Here is a 21,089-nt window from a genome sequence, read left to right as displayed (position 1 = left end):
GAAGAGGAATTCATGTACAGTGAGTCTTCGTTTAACGTCACTTACCGTTCCTGAAAAATGTGACGATAAACGAAATGACGTTAATCGAAGCATAATATCCCATAAGAAACAATGTAAAAAAGTGAATATCGGCTCCTAGACCTCACAATTCCTGCGCGAAAAAAATGTTAGCGTATCATATCTGGGGCATTTTTTACGGTGGGAATGCTAAACTATCGCATAGTAGTTCCTGTCTTCATCGACGACAATAGCAGCAGTGACGTAAATCCTTCTCCATTTTTGTATCTTCCAGCATTTGCTTTTCGGCTTCGCTATGGTGGTTGCCCAGGCGAGCGTCGCCTCGGCATCATCATCGCTGAAACATCGTCGCAGTTACAGGTACCAAAATTGTAAACTCGGCGAAAAAAGTGACGGCAAAAACTCCGAGTTCTACACGGAAAAATGCCTTGAAATCACTTTTTAGGTTCCTGAAAACCATTATGCCAAGTAAAACCTTGCGCACCTACGCAAGAATTCATTTAGCAGAAATTTTTGCTAAAACCGTAATCGCAATTAAGAATAAACACACCGTTTTACACTTTGCTTAGACTGACTGTATTACCGCCCACAAAACGAACAACTTACAACGCCCACCGCCTCGCCTTTTTTTTCCGTGTGAAATTTAAAAGACTTGACGTTATCCAGATCGTAGGTGCGATAAACGAATGACGGTCTTAAAATTTTCGTGACGTTATTGCGAAATGATGTTAAACGGGGTGACGTAGAACGAGGACTCACAGTACTGAGAACGGATTTCTGCTCAAGCATTAGAGCCTGATTATTAAATAAAACATGCATTGCATTTTAATCATTATCATCAAGCTGGCTGCCAAAAAGCCACTTCAGTAAGATTTATTTTTGGCACTTTCAAGAAGTGAAGGGGGGAAGGAGGAACGGTTTGATTGGACAGGAAGGAAGTGGGTTGAATGGAAGAGTCGACCCTACCATGGATTTTGGGAAAAGCAACGCAAAGCTGGATTAGGAAATAAGATGAGATTTTGGATGTTCAGAGTTTTCTTCATTTGTGGCAACTTGAAACATAGGATCGTCCATATCTGCATGCTTAAAGACTCAGATTTTTTTTCCAATGAGCTTCTTAAGTCACAAGCGCACTACATCTTCCAACCTTCTGATTTTTTATCTACCTAATAAGGCACTGAGTGAAAATTCACACTTTATTTGCAACAACGGTTTTGTTAATCTTATTGTCTATGTTCATGGAAAGTTCAAATTTTTTATTCAAACTAAACGCTTTCTTCTATCTTTATCGCTTTATGTAGTGATCAATATCATAACACCATCTATATGATTGCAAACTAAAGTAACGCAGCACAAGATTAAAAAAACCCACTATGGACTGACACAATGGAAGGGTCGACGGTGGAGTTAGGGAGGGGAGGCTCGCGAGAGGGGGTGAGAGGTGCCTTGTTTATTACAGATATAGGTTTCGCCCATCCCAGGGCAGAGACGGGAGGTTGCGCATTGTCTGAGAAAATGAGCTCTGGAGCTAATGGTGGAGTTTTCCTTGAGTAATCATGGGCAAAAATAATTGAATATAGTTATAACTCTCAATGTCTAAAAATAAATATGACATTGCAATAATGTTTTATAAAAACTTTGAAGAGGTTGAAAACATAAAATATATCTTGCTGCATGACCAATTTATATGCACAAGCGGAACTTAGTTATAAGCGGGTTCATGATAAATGGGCTCCACTGTATTAAAATTGAGAGATTGCACAATTTTCCACTTAATATATATAGGCGATCAAAATGCTTTATTGTATACAACAACAAAAAGGCACTTGACAGTGGTACAGTATACAACAAAACGTGTCGTGCACCGATATTTAAGAGGAAAATTGAGCGATGTTCCATTTCATCAACTACTGTAAAGAGGAAATAAACAACACTCTAGTTAGGATAAGAATAACTAAGGAGTGAAAAATGAGACATAAAAGCTAATAGCACCATTAATTTCTTTTTTCACTTCTATGTTGTTATTGTTTTATATCAAAGTGTAGCTTTACAAATGTATCTTCACAGTTCTTATTATGTTTAAGGTTACAACTCCAGAAGGATTACAAACAACACTCATTTCTGTAAACATAAATATCAGTCGAAAAAAATAAATATACTTTCTCATGTTATAAATGATTTCATTTTAAGAATCACTAACGTTTAGTCATAACTGAATGCAGAATTAAACAAGGAAAGTTATGGTGAGATTGATTTTCCAGGGTATTTCTTTGTTAATAAGTAATTCCTGGCCTGACTAAAGTGCACATGGTTTGTGTCGACATTAAGCATCAGTAATAAACATTGGCTTTAGTAGCTGATACAGCTTTAAGTATGTGCATAGTAAGATGAAAAAAAAATTACTAAAAAAAACACTATATTAATGCACCTAAATTGCAGCTACAAAGTCAGTAGCATAATGGTAAAAAACCCAAAGACCGTAACATTACATACAATTTTAAAACTTCAATGCTAACACAATCTATACTCTGAACTGGAATGATTGTATCATGATCACTTTGCAGTTTCAAGGGCGGTATTCAGATACAACAAAGATAGATAAACTTCACCACAACAGCACCTCCCCATGTTTTCCACAACTTTCAACAACTGCCTGTTTCCCGTAGAGAAAATTCTTAGGATTGATTATATTGGAAGCAAAAAATACCCACCAAAAGCATTAGCTGAGATATCGAAACAGACAGGCAGTAATTTTGCACAAATGCATGGGTTTTACCAAGCAATGAGATTAATCTAAGGGAGGTAAAAGCGAAAAAAGGTGTTGTTGAGGCTAATACAATTATCACCACATTAATAAAATAAACCACTCGTGCAATAAATTGTACATGAGAAATAACACGAATCACACTAGGAAAAAATTTAAATTCCAATAATAACACAAAAAAGAAAAAAAATAGTACATTGGAATGACACTAAGAAAATTCTACAAGATTGACTATAGGTTAAGATAAAGAAGCCAAAAATCTTTTCAAGAAAGCAGCATTAACCATAAAAAGCAGCATTCATTGCTAGAGCTGAGAATATATTCGATGAACCCAAGTTGATATTTGAAATTTCAAGTCAATAGCAAAACAGGAACCCCCTAAACATTGGTATGCAAACTTTGATAAGTGGTACTTTTGTGAGCAAAGACCTGAGAGGAAAGTAAATACCTAACTTTATAATGACGGTCACTAACTCCTATTACTCCCTTTCAATTCAAACACTAATCAAGCACACGATTCTTAAAAACATTCTACCAGACACAAGAAAATGAATATGATACAACAATCAGATAAGATCCAGATTAGGGCCATGGGTACAGCAACTAATGGTCCACAAATTAATTGGTAGGAAAATCAAGAATTAAGGGCATAGGCCGGTATTTGGAACTTTGTGTATATTGATTTAAACTTCAAGTAAATTTGTATTTTTTTGCACCTGGAATCATTATTAACAGGTCTTCCATGCTATTAGAACCCATAAAACAAGGGAGGACAAAAACAGCTTAATTCAATACAAAGGGCTGAGATGGGGCTACAATGCAAAGGCGATGTTGACAGTTAATGCTGATACAGCATTTTACAATGAGGCTATCAGATACTAAATAAGATTATACAGGGAAATCATTAACTCTTCCTGGGTTTTAGCTGGGTGAGGATGTCCATGATCACAGAAATTTTGGGTATTTGAGATTTCTCACTCATCCTAGGGATAAAACAGGATTGGAGGCCACTTAATAACTACGGTTTACGTTTAAGGCCTTGAGGTGGGACTCACTAAACTACTCCTGTAAATCCAATTTGCTAACAGACAAAATCATACTAGATGACGCCGGAAATTATGAAGACCTTGATAAGCATAGGTTTTCAAAGTTCTCTCCAGCTGCTGTCTTGACATACGAAAACAGCGATCTTGTAAGTCAGCCAGCTAAAAGATCCTCCAGTGAAAATTTTCCTTCCTTGAGTCAACCAATGCATCAATAGCACCTAGAAACCTACACTCATCGCGAGCTTTGCCATGGAAAACCTACCCAGGAATATCATGCTGATCTTGATAATTAATGCAGAAATCCTTTTGGACATAAAGGCCTTTCTACATCCATGCTCAGTCTTTTGTCAAAAGAAAATTGTGGACAAAAATAATGCATGTGTCATATCATGGAGTATGTAAAGAACAAGAATTATTAACTTACAAACTGAACGCCTTGTGCATGCTGCCCTGGAATAGTAGGAACTATCTTCCCAGTAAGAAGAATTCGCTGTTGCTGTAAGTACAAGTGTTGTATTGCTATGTTATCTTGGGCTGAGCGTGGACCTTTACGACTCGTTAGAGTTTGCAGTTGCTGCTGGACCTCCCGCAGTTGCTGCAGAAACACATGAACACAAAGACAAGTTTCAGTATTACAGTACCCACAGAGTTATTCCACTCATATATATTCTACTCACATACACTTCCACACTTTGTATGCTCAATTTTCCCAGTCAACTCTATGAAAGGGGACCCAGGTACAATTATGACATGATTCAAACAAACTTCACATTTTCAATTTCCCAAATTATACCCTGATTTGATAGCCTTTCTACCACGATTTTCCTCTTTTTGCTGACTCCATGGAGTTTTTTCTGAGCACAATCCAATTTCCCCAACTTCCAATCCGGACTTCTATTTCTCTGACAGCCCTGACCGGCACAAACCCTGTTTGTAAAATGTTTCAGTTTCTACATATTTTAGCAATTTTACTTTAACCCTGAAATGAAGTTATTAAATGACACGGATGAATTAAAACAAAAATGATATTAAAGTATAAAAATTTTTTAATGAAAACAACGTTTTGTTAAAAAGAAGAAGATAACTTCTTCTTCTTAAATTAGATTGTAAGATTACAGACGTTTTCGCTAGGAGACAAATATGATGTATGCACACCACATTTTACCTTTTGATACCTGAAATGTTCTTTTAAAAATTATTTCACTTTCTCATCAATCATATTTGAAATTTTCGATAATTTAAGGGAGCTATTTTCTTCTTTTTAACAAAACATGGTCGTCATAAAAAATGGAATTTTAATACTTGAATATCATTTGAGACTTTTTAGATTTGTTAGAGAGGAATTTTGCAATTGATTAAAATTTTAATAGTAACTCAAATATTATCTTTTATACCGGACAGCGATGACGATTATTAAAATTTCAAGTAGCAAGAAAAGTTTACTAATTTATTTAAAATACCAGAGCCTACGTAGCAAGAGAGGATTATCTTTTAATGATAAAAGCACTTAAAATCAAGAAGGATAATTATTATTATTGTCATAATTACTCTATTTACTTCCATTCAATTTCTTTTTTGCATCAAGAACAGGAACAATTGTTTCTATTTACCTTTAAAAATGGATAATATCTATTCACTTTCATCATTTATCAGACTGGAAAATTAGAAGTACATTTTATAATTTCTATTATTTTTCATCGACAAGAGAAATTAAGAGCTAATTGAAGCAGTTTCATCAAGAACTATCACGAGTTTTGTAATGGATATTACTTTTAATAAATCATCGTGCACTGCATTCGTTACATTAAAATTAATTTAAACATATTGGCTTGAAATGGCTAATCTGATAAAATGTTCTAATTAAACTGTTCATCTTGCCAACCAGCCTTGTTCTGATGTCCTGAAATTGACTGAAATGTACGATTTTCAGAGCAGGTCATAAAATGAATGTTAAATCGCAGGCTTCTGTTGAAGATAAACAGCAGAAAAAATACACAGGTACTTTATGCTTTACAAACAGGTAATTTTTTGTACCTACTGTGATTGCAGCGCCTCCATTGGACTTAAGTCTTGGATTGGATCTTTCATTTTTATTTCTGAATATTACTCGAGGTACTCTTTTAATCGTGGTATAAGTGTAAGAAAATTGCATTGTCATCCAGTTCTGAGCTCTCCTGGAAATTTCAGTGCTCTAGTTAATCAGGAAGTGGTTGATATTTTAGTTGCAAGATTTTTCCCGGAAGGACAAACAATAGAGTGAGTATACTAAAACGTGGTAGTAATATAACTGATAACTTAAGGCTAGACACTGTGAAACCTCTCCATATTGGAAATAAAAGAATAAAACTTTGTACGGTTCCCTTGTATATTTCAATGGGCATGACCCGGGTTTCGTAACGTAGATTCAGTTCAGAGTTCAGTGTCACCTGAAGATGTAACTACGTTATGAAACATGGGTCATACCCATTCAAATATACAAGTGAACCTTGCAAAGTTTTATTCTTCTATTTCCAATGTGGTAATAATAATTCCTTCTTGACAGTAACAGAAAATTAAATGCCAGCATAAGCCCCTTGATAAACAGATTAACCCATTTAATATAGCCAAAATTAATCATAATTAATGCTCTTACGGTGAATTGAATGGGTTATCTTCTTTCCTCATAAATTGTCTCAACATCTAGATAGATCACCGACTGCAGCACGCATACCGTATATGTCTGAATATAGCCCCCCTTTTTTCCAAAAATGCCCATGGTAAAAGTAAAGGGGGGGACTATATTCAGAGGGGGACCATATTCGGAGAAATACAATACCTCATAATACATCATCCGCACTGCAAGTGCTAATATGCCACGTAGTACACCATACTGCTATTGGTTCATCCATTTTTACATTGGCTTAATTGGTATGGAACAATTTTTTTACAATAATTTTAAGATACGGTTGACAAAACAATGTAATGATCTGAGGCAAAAACTGAAGACAAAGTTGGTGAGAGAATTAATCTCACTTGTTTAATTGGTGTTTTGAATTACTGACTATCCACAAGAATAGTCAATAATTCACAACACCAATTTTTCTTCAGTTTATACAAATGACCTTAACAAGCCTTAAATAATAAATTTTTTGTACCTTGACAAAACAAGATATATGAATGTCATCCAAAAACACCATTACCCTTGCCCTCAGAGTGGGTAAGAACATTAAAAATCCTGGCAATCACTCTTATTGCCCCAAAATAGCACCAAAGGTTAGTGATTAATTTTTGTAACATCGGTATGGAAGAAAGTATTAAAATGAATTTATTCCTAAAAATTCTTCCAGTTTCAAGAACACCAAAAATGGGTGAGGCTAAATTCAAATTCATGCAAATGCATGCAGTTTTTGTCATTTCTTAGGATAGGAGCATAAAAAAACAATTAATTTTTCAAGTACACCTTACAGCCAGTGGAAACATGGCTCACTAAAGTTCGTTCAGCATGGTTGTTGCTGATGAGAATTACGTTTCCCTTTAATTTCATTCATCAATTTTATCCATCACTTATTCATGAACAAGTAAGTACTCAGAAAAGTCTATGAAGAAGACAGGACACTACTTTAACCACCACATGTTAGATGATGGCCAACATTTCTTGGTTGTTAAGTAAAAGAAGTTTTACCAGTGGTCATTTTTCACTAGATACAAATCAAGGCTCACCTGGAGATAGCTGAGAGAATTTTTGTTTAACTTGTTGCTAATACAAGAAATTTATTTTTAAGTAAAAATCTTACCTGCTGTTTTTGAGCAGTTAATTGTATAGTCTGAACCCTTTGGATTATTCCAGATTGTCCTCCAACAACCATACCACTAGGTGATGACGATGATGAAGATGTAACAGGTAGCACTTTAGAGTCAACTTGTGTACTTGACGTAGTAGTGGTAGGTAAGCTTGTTGTGGACGGAGACAACGTAGCACTTGAAGATATGGGTACTAAGTGGGGAGGTGACTGTTGACACACTGGAACAGTAATTTGGCTGAGTCTAGATTCTTGAGAGGTGGAAGAAACAGGATCACAAGTGTTTGAATGTGATGTTTGAGTATCTGTAATTAAAGGAGGAGCGGGAACGATAGGCGAAGAGAGTCTCGACTCAGTCATTGCGGAGGGAATTGGGCCAGGAAAACTATTCACAGAAGTAGACTGAGCACCAAGAGGCGTGGTAGTCCTAGGAAGATTAGGAGGATGACACAACCTTGCTGCAGCACGAGCCACATCATTATGTAAAGAGCCACAGCCTTGATGCCTTGGACTGTTCAGCATAGTTGGAGGGGTTATCTCAGCTTTTTTCCGCCTCTTCCTTGCCACAGGTGGACTTGGCCTCCGGATGTCCTGCGACAAACCAGGTTCCATGACCGCTCCAGCAGGTATGACTTTGCGCGCAGCTGCCGCCACTGCCGCACCCAGCTGTTGGAGCAAGAGCTGAGTGGAAGTCGGAGGGCCAGGTGGCGACTTTCCTCCTTTATTGAATTTGGCATTGCCCTTCTGCTGAGCATTAGCATCAGAGCTGGAGGATGTGGGAGAGCCGCCGAGGCTAATGTTCGACGCAACAGCTGAGAGAGCTTGGATGAGTGCCTCAGTCAACGACTTGGCACCCAAGCCACTAGCCGCACCAGCAGCCACGAGGTCGCTCATTTTGATCTGGTGGAGCAGTGCCTGCTGTTGTTGCGTCAGCACTAATCCACCAATGGTAACGGTGTTGTTGGACTGATGGTTATTATTATCGGGGGACAGGGGTGGAGGAGGTGGGCTGGCGGGTTGACTCTGCTGTTGTGATGCCTGGGGGATGGGTGGCTGCTCTTGCACAGGTGGCAGATGGTGAATGGGGGCGGAGGAGGTCTGTTGTTGATGGTGATGGTGCATTGGGAGTGGAGACGGCTGCTGATGGTGCATTGGGGCAGGAGATGTCTGCTGCTGGTGATGGTGCATTGGAACAGGGGATGGCTGCTGTTGATGCAAGGGTGCTGGAGATGGCTGTTGGTGACGGGGAGGGGCTGGGGACACTTGCTGGATGAGAGGGGGGGCCGGGGAAGGTTGTTGGTGAAGAATAGGGGCTGGGGAAGGTTGCTGATGATGGATAGGGGCTGGGGAAGGCTGCTGATGATGGATAGAGGCTGGGGAAGGTTGTTGGTGGTGAACAGGCGCTGGGGAAGGCTGTTGGTGGTGAATAGGAGCTGGGGAAGGCTGTTGGTGATGGATAGACGCTGGGGAAGGCTGTTGGTGATGGATAGGCACTGGGGAAGGCTGTTGGTGATGGATAGGGGCCGGAGAAGGTTGCTGGAGATGAGGAAGTGGTGCAGGAGATGGTTGCTGGTGATGAATAGATGCTGGGGACGGTTGCTGATGATGGGGCACTGGAGACGGTTGCTGGTGATGACAAGGTGCCGGAGAAGGTTGCTGGTGATGAGCAGGCGAAGGTTGTTGGTGGTGAGGAGGGGGTGCTGGAGAGGGCTGCTGATGCATTGGTGCCGGGGATGCTTGCTGGTGCTGAGAAATTGGAGAGGGTTGTTGATGGTGAGGCAGTGGAGAAGGCTGCTGTGAGTGCTGAGGAAGAGGGGAAGGCTGCTGGTGCTGAGACACCGCTGCTGGAGATGGGGGGGGAGGTTGGTGGATCTGCTGCACAGGCTGTTGTAAAGACTGAGGAATGGCTTTCTGGAATTGAGGGGACGAAGGCAACTGTATGGGACTGTGCAACTGGTTCTCTTGAAGAGATAGTTGCGGAGAAGGCTGATGGCCACAATTTGGGTGATTCCTCAAGTTCGGATTGGCAGGTGTTCCCCCTCCGAGTTGGGTGCCAACTGGTAACGTGGGTAAAGCCGTATCACCCGTGATATTTGTACCGCAGCCATTATGCGAAAGAAGTTGTGAGAGCACCACATGGTTATTGGGTGCTGGCGATCCAGTAGAGGGAGATCCTCCTGAACCAGAACCACTACCAACTCCCCCGCCCATTATGTTCCCTGAAGGCGTGTTCGCTGACGTTGAAAGCAGCTGCGAGACAGGCTGAGGTACTGGAGGCGTTAAATGTGCTCTGGGTGTGGCAACCGACTGCTGATGATGGAGAAGGATGGTGTGAGACTGGGATGACTGAATAGGAGCACCACTGCTAACAATTGAGGGCTGCGTTGGTGGGGAAAGAGGCTGAAAGATGATAATACAATTCTAATAGAAATATGAAGTATAAGAGATTCCTACAATTTATTTAGATTGATGTATTTAAGTTAAATAATTTAATCCATTCAAATCATTGCAGATAATTCAATGTTTACTTCTACTGGATAAGAAAAATAAATTATTGGCTTAGTGCAAAAATAATGGTGACATAGGCATATAATGGGCACCTTTTAATACAGGCCAATTATGGGTGAGATGTGCAAAGATTGCCAAGGATGATTTTTGGAATTTGCAAGATTTCAGATTTTAAATCATTTCACCTGCTGAATTTCATTTTATGCATCTAGATTTTTTCAGCCAATACTAAAGATGTATTTTGATCTTAGGACAACAGAACTATTACCGTGGTTGACTTTAATTTTTATAAAGAAAAATAATAACAAAGTAATTATAAGATAGACTTCAACTATAATTTTACTCATACCTAAGGAGAATAAATGCATAACCTTTTAGAATACATTTGAGTAGTTCTACAAGAATAAATTCTGCTCTCTACATGAATAGAACATTTTTGGAGTGTTTAGTTGGAGGAGACTACAGTGAAACCTCTATTTTACACTTTTGAATGGACCACTTACAAAAAGTGCAAAATTGAGGAAATTGTAAAATAGAGTGTCATTGTTTAAAGGCGGCATTGTTTGGGACCTCATAAAAAGTGTGCAAAATCAGGGAAAACGTAAAATGGGGGGATGTAAAATCGAGGTTTCACTGTATTTCAAAGGGGGATGAGTTATTTCTTAGATTTTATCTTCTACCCATTAAGAGGGAGACTTTGAAATCTGCTTGTTATGGTCTTGTAAATAAATAACAGTAATAACTCAATTGAGCCTTATACTACTGCTAAATAAATTGACATTAAAAAGGAGAACAAGACCATGAATAAAATAAAACCATTTGAGTAGTATGGATAATTATAGTGTCTGCAATGCCTGAGATGAAAAACATTAATTTATATAAACGTAATTTTATGAAGAGCTATGTCATAAAAAGTTAATTTACCTTAAATCTCCTTACCTGCATGGCAGCAGAACAATCTCTTTGCAGTACCACACGACCATCTTCGCTTAAAGCAAAGCGTACTTGACCTTGACCCTAGTAAAAATAGAATTATTACATTTAATAATAACATATGAGTCACTTAAAAACAATAATAATTTCAGGTCTACCATTCTGGTAGTTTAGCTTCTCATTTGTGATGCCAACAATAAATTCAGAAATTTAACCCATAAATCAAGCCATAATATTATTCTGAGGGCAATTACAATACACCAATGGTAGTTTAATAACGAGTAATGACTTTAAACTGGATCAGTTAAAATGTGCTTCAACACACAATATTTTACAACTTAATAATGACATCAATGTTAAAAATTGAAAATATCAGTATCTAAGAGAGGATATAACAATCCTGGATGGAAAGTTAACAAGAAACCTAAACTAAATTTTAGTGATGGGTCGATTCCAAAATTTTATCGATTCCGATCCCGATTCCGACATTTCGATTCCGATTCTACCGATACCGATTCCATCGATTCTGATGCCATAGGCTCCAAGAAAAATATCAATTAATTCCAGGCAACAAGAAAACTACTTTTTTAAATATTACTCTGTGAAAGAGTCAGTTGACAAAAGAATCTTTCATATCATTGCTATGTAATTAAAATATAATAGCTAAATTTCAAAACAGAACATGCCTGAAAAGTGGTGTTACATGATAGGTATTACTTTAGAATATTGGCACTCATATATGTCGACAACATATATATATATATATATCCAAACTACAAGGGAGAGCCCTGAGTACAGGAATTTTCATAGCTGTAATAAAGATTACATACTACGTATATGAATCATGTAATATTTGGCCCTTTCAAATTCTCAAGCAGAAAATCCAATTATTCTACATGCTCAGCCAAATCTTTTGCAAGTTTTGACTTCTCCATGTTACAGTATTAATTCCTGCAGAAAATTGCCTTTTCCTACACAGGTGTGTTATTGGGCAAGTACTTTCCCACCAAAATTGCAAGATTTTGGAGACTTTGGAATTTTTATTAAAAATTATATCAACGATTTGTTGGATCTTGAATCTTAATGGAATTCAAGTGGACGAAGCGAACAACTATAGAACTAAACTTTAGTTTTGTAGAGCCAAAAAAAATGCTATACTTCTCACGTCATTCAATCAACCTTAAAATCTCTTGCTTTTTTAAGTTCAAGAAAGAAACTAAACGCTGCAAATGAATATTACATCGGACGGACGCAGTAATAAAAAAGGCTAAAAGAGCCTTGTGGGGTGAAAACTCCCCCTACCGTGCGACTCTCCTCGGCGAGGGTGGAAAGGGAAAAAGGGTATCGCTTGTTGCCTTTCACGGAAACAGTTCATTTTTCTCTCTCTTAAGCATGCTGACTTAATCTCTTCACTTTACTTCAATACCCGAGGCATATTTCTTACGCGCGGGATGGTTCCGAAAAATATCCAATCCTTAGTATTTTCACTCGAGTAATGCGCTAAATGGTCTAGTCGATCTATACATAATCCTTTTTAACATCCTCAGTTTATTGTTTTAAGTCAATGAAGACGATTATCCATGCTTTAAATGACGATTTGCAGGACTAATGTTTTAAAAAACTTAAAAATCGGCCCCAGTTACCGAGCCTCAGAGATCCGCGGCGTGTAGGTCAGCCTTGACGCGCGATTGAAAAATCGTTCTTATTTCCTTCGTCGCAAACTTTTTTTCAAGATTTCTACTTAGTACTCTTTAAAAATCTCTACTTTATATTGTGGTTCAAATTTTCCGAGTTATATTTTTCGTAAACGAAAGATAATGTCTACTTAATGTCAAATTCCACGTGAAAAACGGGTCGGCCATTTTGCGTTGTAAAACCAGACAGATGAGAGCCAAAATCTTCAAAAGTCATTGAAAGTATAGGCAAAGCACCAGATCAAAGGGATATTGCGTTTTTTATTCCACAAAACTCATATCAACGGAAAACCACTTGGACAAATTCAAAGGATTTTGAGGAAAAACGATATCTCGTGTGGCATTGAAAAATTGGTCATGTTTGGGCCTCTGTATCTCACTAAAGGTTCGCAATTATGTAAAATGGCATATAAATCAATATTTGCTGATGATTTATGAGTATTTACGCTGAGTTTCCAGTCTTTATCCCCAAAAAGGTCATTTTGGACTTTATTCAAGCTTTTTCCGATTTCGGACCAGTTAGCGCGGGGTAGGAACTAGGAAGACGATCGGCCGCCGCGGCTGGCGTAAAGGTATTCGGCGCCTACATCGACAACAACAATAGTGTATTCGGCAGACTGAAACTACCAGGCCAAGGCATTAGAATGACTTATCGGCTTTAAAAACTGCATTAATACACGAGTTTCATGATAGCGCTTCCTGTCGGCAGATTGCTGGCCCTACTAGCCTCGAAAGCTCTGTAGCCTTAACTACTCGACTCGACATCCGTAATGCTACTCGAAACGCTCGAGTCGAGTACCAACTACTCGATCGACTTGTATTTTCGAGTACTCGCACATCCCAAGAAGATATGTGTTTTGTTATTACGATTACGTGGCGCGAAAATTCAAATGACTGTTGGAAATGCGGTCGTATATTTTGTTGTTTGAAGTACTGCTGGAATCGGAATCGATTTTTCGCCTTGGCAAGTACTCGTTTTCGATTCCGGTTCTTGGCCGAGAATCGAGGAATCGAAGAATCGAGGAATCGAACCGACCCATCACTACTAAATTTACTATCAATTGAAATATTTTGTCACCAAAGACTAGCATCTCATTGACTTTTCATATCTTTCTAAAAAGAAGTACACATAATTATAGCTAGTTCATTTTGATTCCAATAATGCCATACAGAATTCTTCAAGATAAATATAATTTAATTGGATGGTCAGAAATGGTATTTCAACACATTTTTCAGAATGAGTGTATCGCTTAAACAACTTTATAGCAACATATCACATTTTAATATCAATATTTCTTCCTGTTTGTTGTGACAAAAAGCTTGCACACAACTAGGATTCAAGGACATAATGGTAGCAAGTCTTTTAAAATATTTCTGCCATCACAGAAAACATTCGGAGAGGTGGTAAATCAAAATTGTGAGAATAACTCATTCTTTAAATTTTTGATGTATTACCATTGCCAGTTATGAACCAACTGTTGCACCATTTTCAAGTAGATAACTACCTAATTTTAACTTCAATTGCAGCATTCATAAGCTAACTCAAAAATAAGAGTTCCAGGATGGACCTAATCTTTATTTCTACGAGATGTATTGAATATTGTATCTTGGTGCAACCTCCTTCACTTGCTATGTACAAAAAAATATAATCCCTAATACAATACCTGCTGCACTGCTACAGGACCTTGCAGATGAGTAAGCAAAGGTGATTGTTGAGCACTAGGATGCACTGAAGGAGTCTGTTGATGATTGGTCCCTGTGCTAAGCCCAGGATGCGAGTTGATAGCTTCTGAAGTAATAAGTGTTTGATGCTGGAGGCCACTACTCGTACAAATATCTTGAGGAACACTCCCCGACCCCCCACTGTTCTGTTGTGTACTACTTTGAGACGTGGCCACCGTTGGAGGGGCCTGGACTAGAGACCCATCATCCCCTGCATCCACTCCACTGCTTTCAAAAGGACCGAGGTCTTCGTCGTCACCTATCCCTGCAGACTTCATAATGTCTGCCAGGTTGAGAGTTTTCATAGGTACTGTGCCGCCCCCACTACCACAAATTTCCTCCCCACTCTCGTCCACTTCCCCTCCTGTCGAACCCTCCCCATCCTCCTCGTCATCACGAGATCCCTTTCTCTTCTTTTTCTTTTTAGGCTTCTTCCTAGTTTGTGGAGGAGGAAAGGGGAGAGATGGAGGTGGGGATATCACCGATATGGGATTAATGTTGGGAGCCATGGCTCGCGTCCGTTGCACCATCCCAACAGAATCCATCACATTAACAGCACTGTGGTTAGGAAGCATCGCACCAGTGGGTCCGGAGGCCCTCACCTGGTTGGCCAATCCGCTGTGCACCAGGGGTTGGGGTTGCTGTGGCTGGGGGTGTAGGATGTGACCCTGGAGGGTCTGTGCAGTTGGCGCAGCGACTGTGGCACCCTGGATGATCTGGGCATGTCCCTGCAGCATGGTGCCAGGGACTACGCTGCCTGCCCCTGTGGTCGCGCCCCGTATCTGCTGGAAGCTGAGAGTCTGGCCGGGGGGCACAGCTATGAGCGTAGGACCCGAGGGTGTCTGGATCTGCTGCAGCTGCATGGGTCCCTGAGTGGTAGTGATAAACCGCACCACCTGGCCCCCCGCCGTCGTTGCCGCACCCGTCTGCACCGCCATTCCCGCCCCTGCCGTGCCCCCCAGGGCTCTCCCCTGTGTTTGTTGCTGCAACTGCTGGTGCTGCGGGTGGTGTATGAGGACCTGCCCCTGCGCCCCGGCTAGCACCAGCCCACCACTTACCCCCTTTGCCCCCCCCACTACACCCGGGTTAGCCAGCACTCCCCCAGCAGCGCTTGCAGCGGTGGGCCCACTGACTATCTGCTGCTGCTGCTGTTGCTGACGTAAAATGAACTGAACACCACCCCCTGGTTGCTGAATTATGACAGGAGACTGTGAGAGACCAGGTATCATCTGCAAGGGAAATTGAGAAATAAACCACCAACGAAAAATGTGCAGCTACTTTTCTGTTTGTTTGATAAAATATTTAACCTGAATGAATGGAAGGAGACAATTCTTAGAAAAACAGAGTATTTGTTGAAAGCTATGAAGAGGTTATACATGAAAGTAAAAATCCATAATTGTAAGATGGTGAAATGATGAAATAGGACACTGAAAAGAAATACACCAGCTAAAATCAAAGCCACGTTGATTGAAAAGTGCTAAAAATTAATAATTGAATTGAAGGGTGAGAATTAGTATTGAATTTTTCAGTACTGAAGTGAATTCATATGGAAGGTACCAAAGCAAGGTCACAAGGATATACCTTTTTTTATAAATATGTTTTCTGAGGTGCACTCAACTGTTCTAGTGATATGGCGAACCAAGGGAGAATGGACTTCCATGAAGCCACAGCCAGTTGTCAACCTCATACAATCACTTGGCTTTTGTGCTTGTATGATGTCTATTTGGGTGGTATACCTACTAGTGAGCGTTTCTACGTAACTGTCATACCAGGGTTCAAAAATTCAATTTGAGATAAATGGACCGTTCAAAGTCCTGAAATGGTGTAAATATTTCAAATATTTACACCATTTCAGGGGGGGGGGGGGAAAGCAGGGGGGTGTCCGGACCCCCTGGACGTACCCCCTGGGCAAACCTCCTGGCTATACCACTCTTATGTTTCTTTTATACGAATTTCTGGGTTCAATATATATATTTTGCAATGCTCATTCCATGAAAAAGAAAAGTTAACAAGCGTCAAATCACATGTGTCAGTCAGTGACAATTCCCGTCAGTCAGTGACACTCCATTTTTATGACCAAAGAGAGGAAACCATTACTTACACAAAGTCACGATTTTGCATACGTTTGGACAACACCTAGAACTAATTTACGTATTTCGTGGATTTTCTTTATCATGAATAATTTCAGAGCAATCATAAGAAACGTGACGATGTCAAAAACGGAGTTTCATTTTTGTCAGTCAGTGACGACGACTTTGAAGTTTAAAATCTCCGGTTCTACAGGGGTCACAGGGTTGTACCAAAGCCAGTGTATGCTTTCACTAACTTATTTTTGGAGGAATCCTCAAGAAAGTTCCTACATTGATTTGTATTGAGTCAAAGGGGAAATATATGAACAAAAACTGGGTGTAACGGTCAGTCAGTGACGCATAGAAACGCTCTAGTATATGATATATTTCAAACCTGCTGAAAAAATGTGGGTCAACTTGGTATGGGAGTTATGGAACCTGGATAGTATATGGTATGCTTGAAACATACAAGATTGATTCTGAAATGGAATGAACCTGATTTCTCAATACAGTGGAACCCTGATCTATCGTGCCCGGATTGATCATTTTCCCGCATTCATCGTTTGCCGTTCCTGGTCCCAAATTAAGTTCCATAAAGACAATGTAATTTTTTTCCCCATCCATTGTCCCCCGAAATATCGTTTTCCTGCATTGATCCTTTGAAGATCATGGTCCTGTCGTATAATTTTCCCGCATCCATCATTTGACGAGAATGAGACGAAGTGTTTACAACGTGTTATTTGTGACTGATAATGACAGACACATAGTTTGAATCTTCCCCAGGAGATTGAAATACTATAGGGAGAAGCTGAAGGCCATGGGATAGTTACATTAGTGCATTTCCCAAGATCCACTATCCCCCTCCATTCAGAACTCGCCTCCCCCCCTCTGAAGCTTTCCTCTTCTCCGAAACAAAAAAAAAGGACCCAGATCATGCAGGGATCGTAATAAGAAGACCTTAGCTTCGAAAGAAAATATCAAGTTACATGAGAACAATAGAATCGTGTTTCACGCCTCTCAGATTCTCGCCCACTGAATTTTTTCAGCCTATGAATCATCTATTAGCCCAAAAGGTGTCTAACAATGACTTTCGGCAATGGTATTATACTTTTATTAGATTGAAACATTAGTAATGTGCACGCAATTCATAAAAGAATGACACCAAACACGACGTATTTCTAATGTTATTTAAGCATTTTAAGCAAGGAAATAGTTGGAATAATACGATGGTGATTTCTGGCAAATCTCAATATCCTCGCAGCTGATTGTGAGCTTCACGGCAGTTTATGCGGCATTTTTTTCGAAAACAGGGCATCAAGTTACAATTTACGAGCTATGCTACAAGTCTCACTTGTCAGAGTTGCTAACGAAGTGATGTCTTCTCTGGATATTTTGTTTCTTCCTACTAGCAATCCGAATTCATCTGCTCATCTGGCGCTACGCTCATTAGAAAAGAATGGGTAAGTTGCCTTATCTTTAGAACAAAAAATTTCATGGTGCAGTTATATGGTCATGCTTCACCCTCTGCAGTAAGCTCTACTTACACCGTACGCGATAGCATTAGTGCCGAACTTCACCTCATACGAGTGGTTCCGTACTTTACAGGGTGAGTTGACTTAAAACCAGTGAGTGTTTTCCATGTGGGTTCAATAAAGTCCGGTTTCATTTTTATTAGTTTTATTTTTATTCGTCTTCGGCCAATGCCCCTTCCAAGTGAGAAACAAGTGAGAACTTTAAAAGAAAGACTGAAAATAATTGAAGACGAAGAAAGGAAAACGGGCTAGAAGTGCGTAAATATTGCCGAGCGCCTATGGTAGTCCGCTAGCACATGATGGCAGGGGTGGGGGTAGAGTGACATACCTGGTGAATATAAAAGTGGGATGAAGCCGAGGAAGTGGGATGAAGGGCGTGCCGCTGACGATTAATGCAACTTTGTTAACGCTTTACACATTGCCTCAATATATTAAAAATTTAATTGTTAAAAAGGAACATATCAAATAACTCGCACGCTCCGCGCGCTCGTTAAGGGGCTACGCCCCTTAAAAACCCCGGTTCCGGCTTCGTCGTCTACATTTGTGGTCGTTCGAAAAATTTTAGTTCGAATAATCTCACCTCGGGTATGGGCCGGCTTCGCCGGCCGGGGGTAGAGAGGCGCGCCACTCATTCCTCGGAACGGCTTCGCCGTTCCTCGTTCAGAGGCGGCTTCGCCGCCCAGGGGTTTAGTGTACCCCTCCGGAGCTAACCCGCTTAACTACTCGGAACGGCTTCGCCGTTCCTCGTTTGGGGTCGGCGTAGCCGCCCAGAGGGCGAGGGCATTTCCGAACTGTTTCACCGTTATACCGTTTTAGGGGCGGCTTCGCCGCCCAGGGGTGGGAGGAGCCCACAGCGGCTGCGCCGCTTGAACATCGGGGCGGCTTCGCCGCCCGAGGGTTACTGAAGGTCCCCCTCGCCTGCGCCTCGATAAATAGTAAACGGACTCCAGGGAAAAAATGGGAAGTGTCCGCCATTTTTAATTTTTTTCTGGTTTATCGATAGCAAAATTGCAAAAATGTTTACATTTCTTAAAACAAAATGCATACTTTTATGAATATACTAAGTCTAAACGAAATCGGTCGTGTTAAACTGGACGAAATCTTGTGTTATTCTTTTGGAAATTGTACTTTTTGGCGATTCTCAGCATCATTTAATTTTTTTCTCGGCAACCAATGGTGACAAAAAGAAATTGTTCCTAGGTTAAATGATCAATCATGTAAGGATATATAATAATCATTTTCGTTGTGCAACACTCAAAATTAGGTCGATGGCAGCGGAAAGTATGAAGATGTTTCCGAAAAATCATTTTTTGGACGCCATTTTTGCGAAGGTTAAATTAACAATTAACTTAAAAAAATACAGACGTACATGGAAGCATTCATTGGCTTTCTAAATGTACAAAAACGATCTGTGTAGAACGCACAGTTCGCGCGCAGTAAAATAAAAACCGAAAGACGGTCCCCGGAAAAAGCCCGATTTCGGCCATTTTGTCGTCCTAGCGTCGACACGTGGTGGAAACTTCCGGTTTTCGGATTTTTCCTCCGCATCATTTCGGGTTCCCCGCACGCGTGCCAAATTTCAGCTCTCCAGCACTTCTAGAAGTGGTCGGGAATTTGTATCCATGAGTGAGTCAGTCACCACAAGGGCTGTATATAGATGGGATAAACTATTTTTGGCCTTTTTGATCCATCTCACAACCAATCACTGCATCGGCGAAAGAGGCTGTTTTAGGCATAACATGCACACTGCTCTTATAAATACATGTACTTGAAATGGCATTTGAAGGATAAGAATTTTTAAATCACACAGAAATCCATAATAGCAGTGAAAATGCCGAGTGGAGTGCAAACATTTTTTAGCAAGGTGGCGTGTTCCTTTAGAATATTTGAAAGAGACATAAGTCGAATCAACAATATAACGTAAGTTTTTCGATAAAGTAATAATATTCTTGTAATCAGCTAAAATCTTGTTTGAATCCATTAATATATATCATAATTTGCAAAAATACAGCGTTTCCTGGGACATAGGCAACCTGGTCAAACATTCCAGCATTGATCGTTTTCCCGCATTCATCGATTTTTTCATCCATCCCCCTGAAAAACAATAGATTGAGGTTCCACTGCACTTTTTTTATAAGGAGAGTCTTTAGTTACATACCAGAAATAATGTTGAATGATTCATGGACAAACATGCCCGGGTTCAGGGAGACTATTATTCTTCAGCAATTAGTGTCCACTTTCTTTGTTCAGGGGGTCCTACAGGATTCATAAAAACTTTCCATTTTTCATTTCCCATACTTATCCCTGATTTTCAATCACATTTTTTAATACTTCCCTGACTTTGTATCACAGGCAAAGCAGTTGTATGCATAAGGATTTTATCAAAATTGAAGGTTAATAAATTTATTACATATTATTAATTATCAAAAAAAGGATCCAAGTATACCATGAAATAAAATCAAGTGGAGCCACATGTTTGCATTCAGTGGCGAAACCACAGAAAGGCTAGGGCTATAGCCTCTCCTTTGGGTATACAATTTACACTAAATAAAATGGTAATTATGTTCAGACCCCCATTAATGCTGGGAAGTTACCCCCCAGGTCCCCAAATAGCCCCCCACTTGTCCCTATCCTGGATACGGCCCTCCTTGTATGTGACATATTTCAAACCTTAAGTCAGCACTAACCCTTGCTCAGGGGCGCAGCCAGGAATTAAGGCTGGGGGGGGGTTTAGGTGCAACCAATACTGGGGTGTGTGGTGGTATGGAATACCCACCAGGATAAGCGGTAGGTGCAAGATTAATAAATTGTGGAATTTTAAAATAAACGGTTCAAAATGGTGAGTTTTACGGCTTTCTGGGGGACATTTTATTAATCCTTACACTATTATATTAGTAACATCAATCCTATTAAGTAAAATGGATTAAATTTAAATATTTCCCTGAGCTCTGGGGGGGTTTTAACCCCCAAAACCCCACCTCGCTGCGCCACTGCCCTTGCTGCCCAGGCATGATAGAAACAAAG

The 21,089-nt window shown here is 40.0% G+C and overlaps 1 protein-coding gene across 8 annotated transcripts in view; it reads right to left on the bottom strand.

Annotated features, from left to right (window-relative positions):
* Positions 1-21,089, bottom strand: part of LOC124167063 (trithorax group protein osa-like) — a 57,181-nt gene that overhangs the window by 23,720 nt on the left and 12,372 nt on the right. For 7 of the 8 annotated variants that reach the window (XM_046544844.1, XM_046544849.1, XM_046544841.1 and 4 more), the window contains exons 5-8: positions 14,407-15,693; positions 11,040-11,132; positions 7,602-10,007; positions 4,253-4,423 (exon numbers count right to left, since the gene is read on the bottom strand). In XM_046544844.1, the coding sequence (XP_046400800.1) occupies positions 4,253-4,423; positions 7,602-10,007; positions 11,040-11,132; positions 14,407-15,693 (3,957 nt within the window). The remainder of the gene's footprint in view (positions 1-4,252; positions 4,424-7,601; positions 10,008-11,039; positions 11,133-14,406; positions 15,694-21,089) is intronic. The other variant, XM_046544843.1, reaches the window with a different exon arrangement.

This window comes from Ischnura elegans, chromosome 10, assembly GCF_921293095.1.
Source record: "Ischnura elegans chromosome 10, ioIscEleg1.1, whole genome shotgun sequence".
Taxonomy (NCBI): domain Eukaryota; kingdom Metazoa; phylum Arthropoda; class Insecta; order Odonata; family Coenagrionidae; genus Ischnura; species Ischnura elegans.
This window is presented reverse-complemented; position numbering and strand designations above follow the sequence as displayed.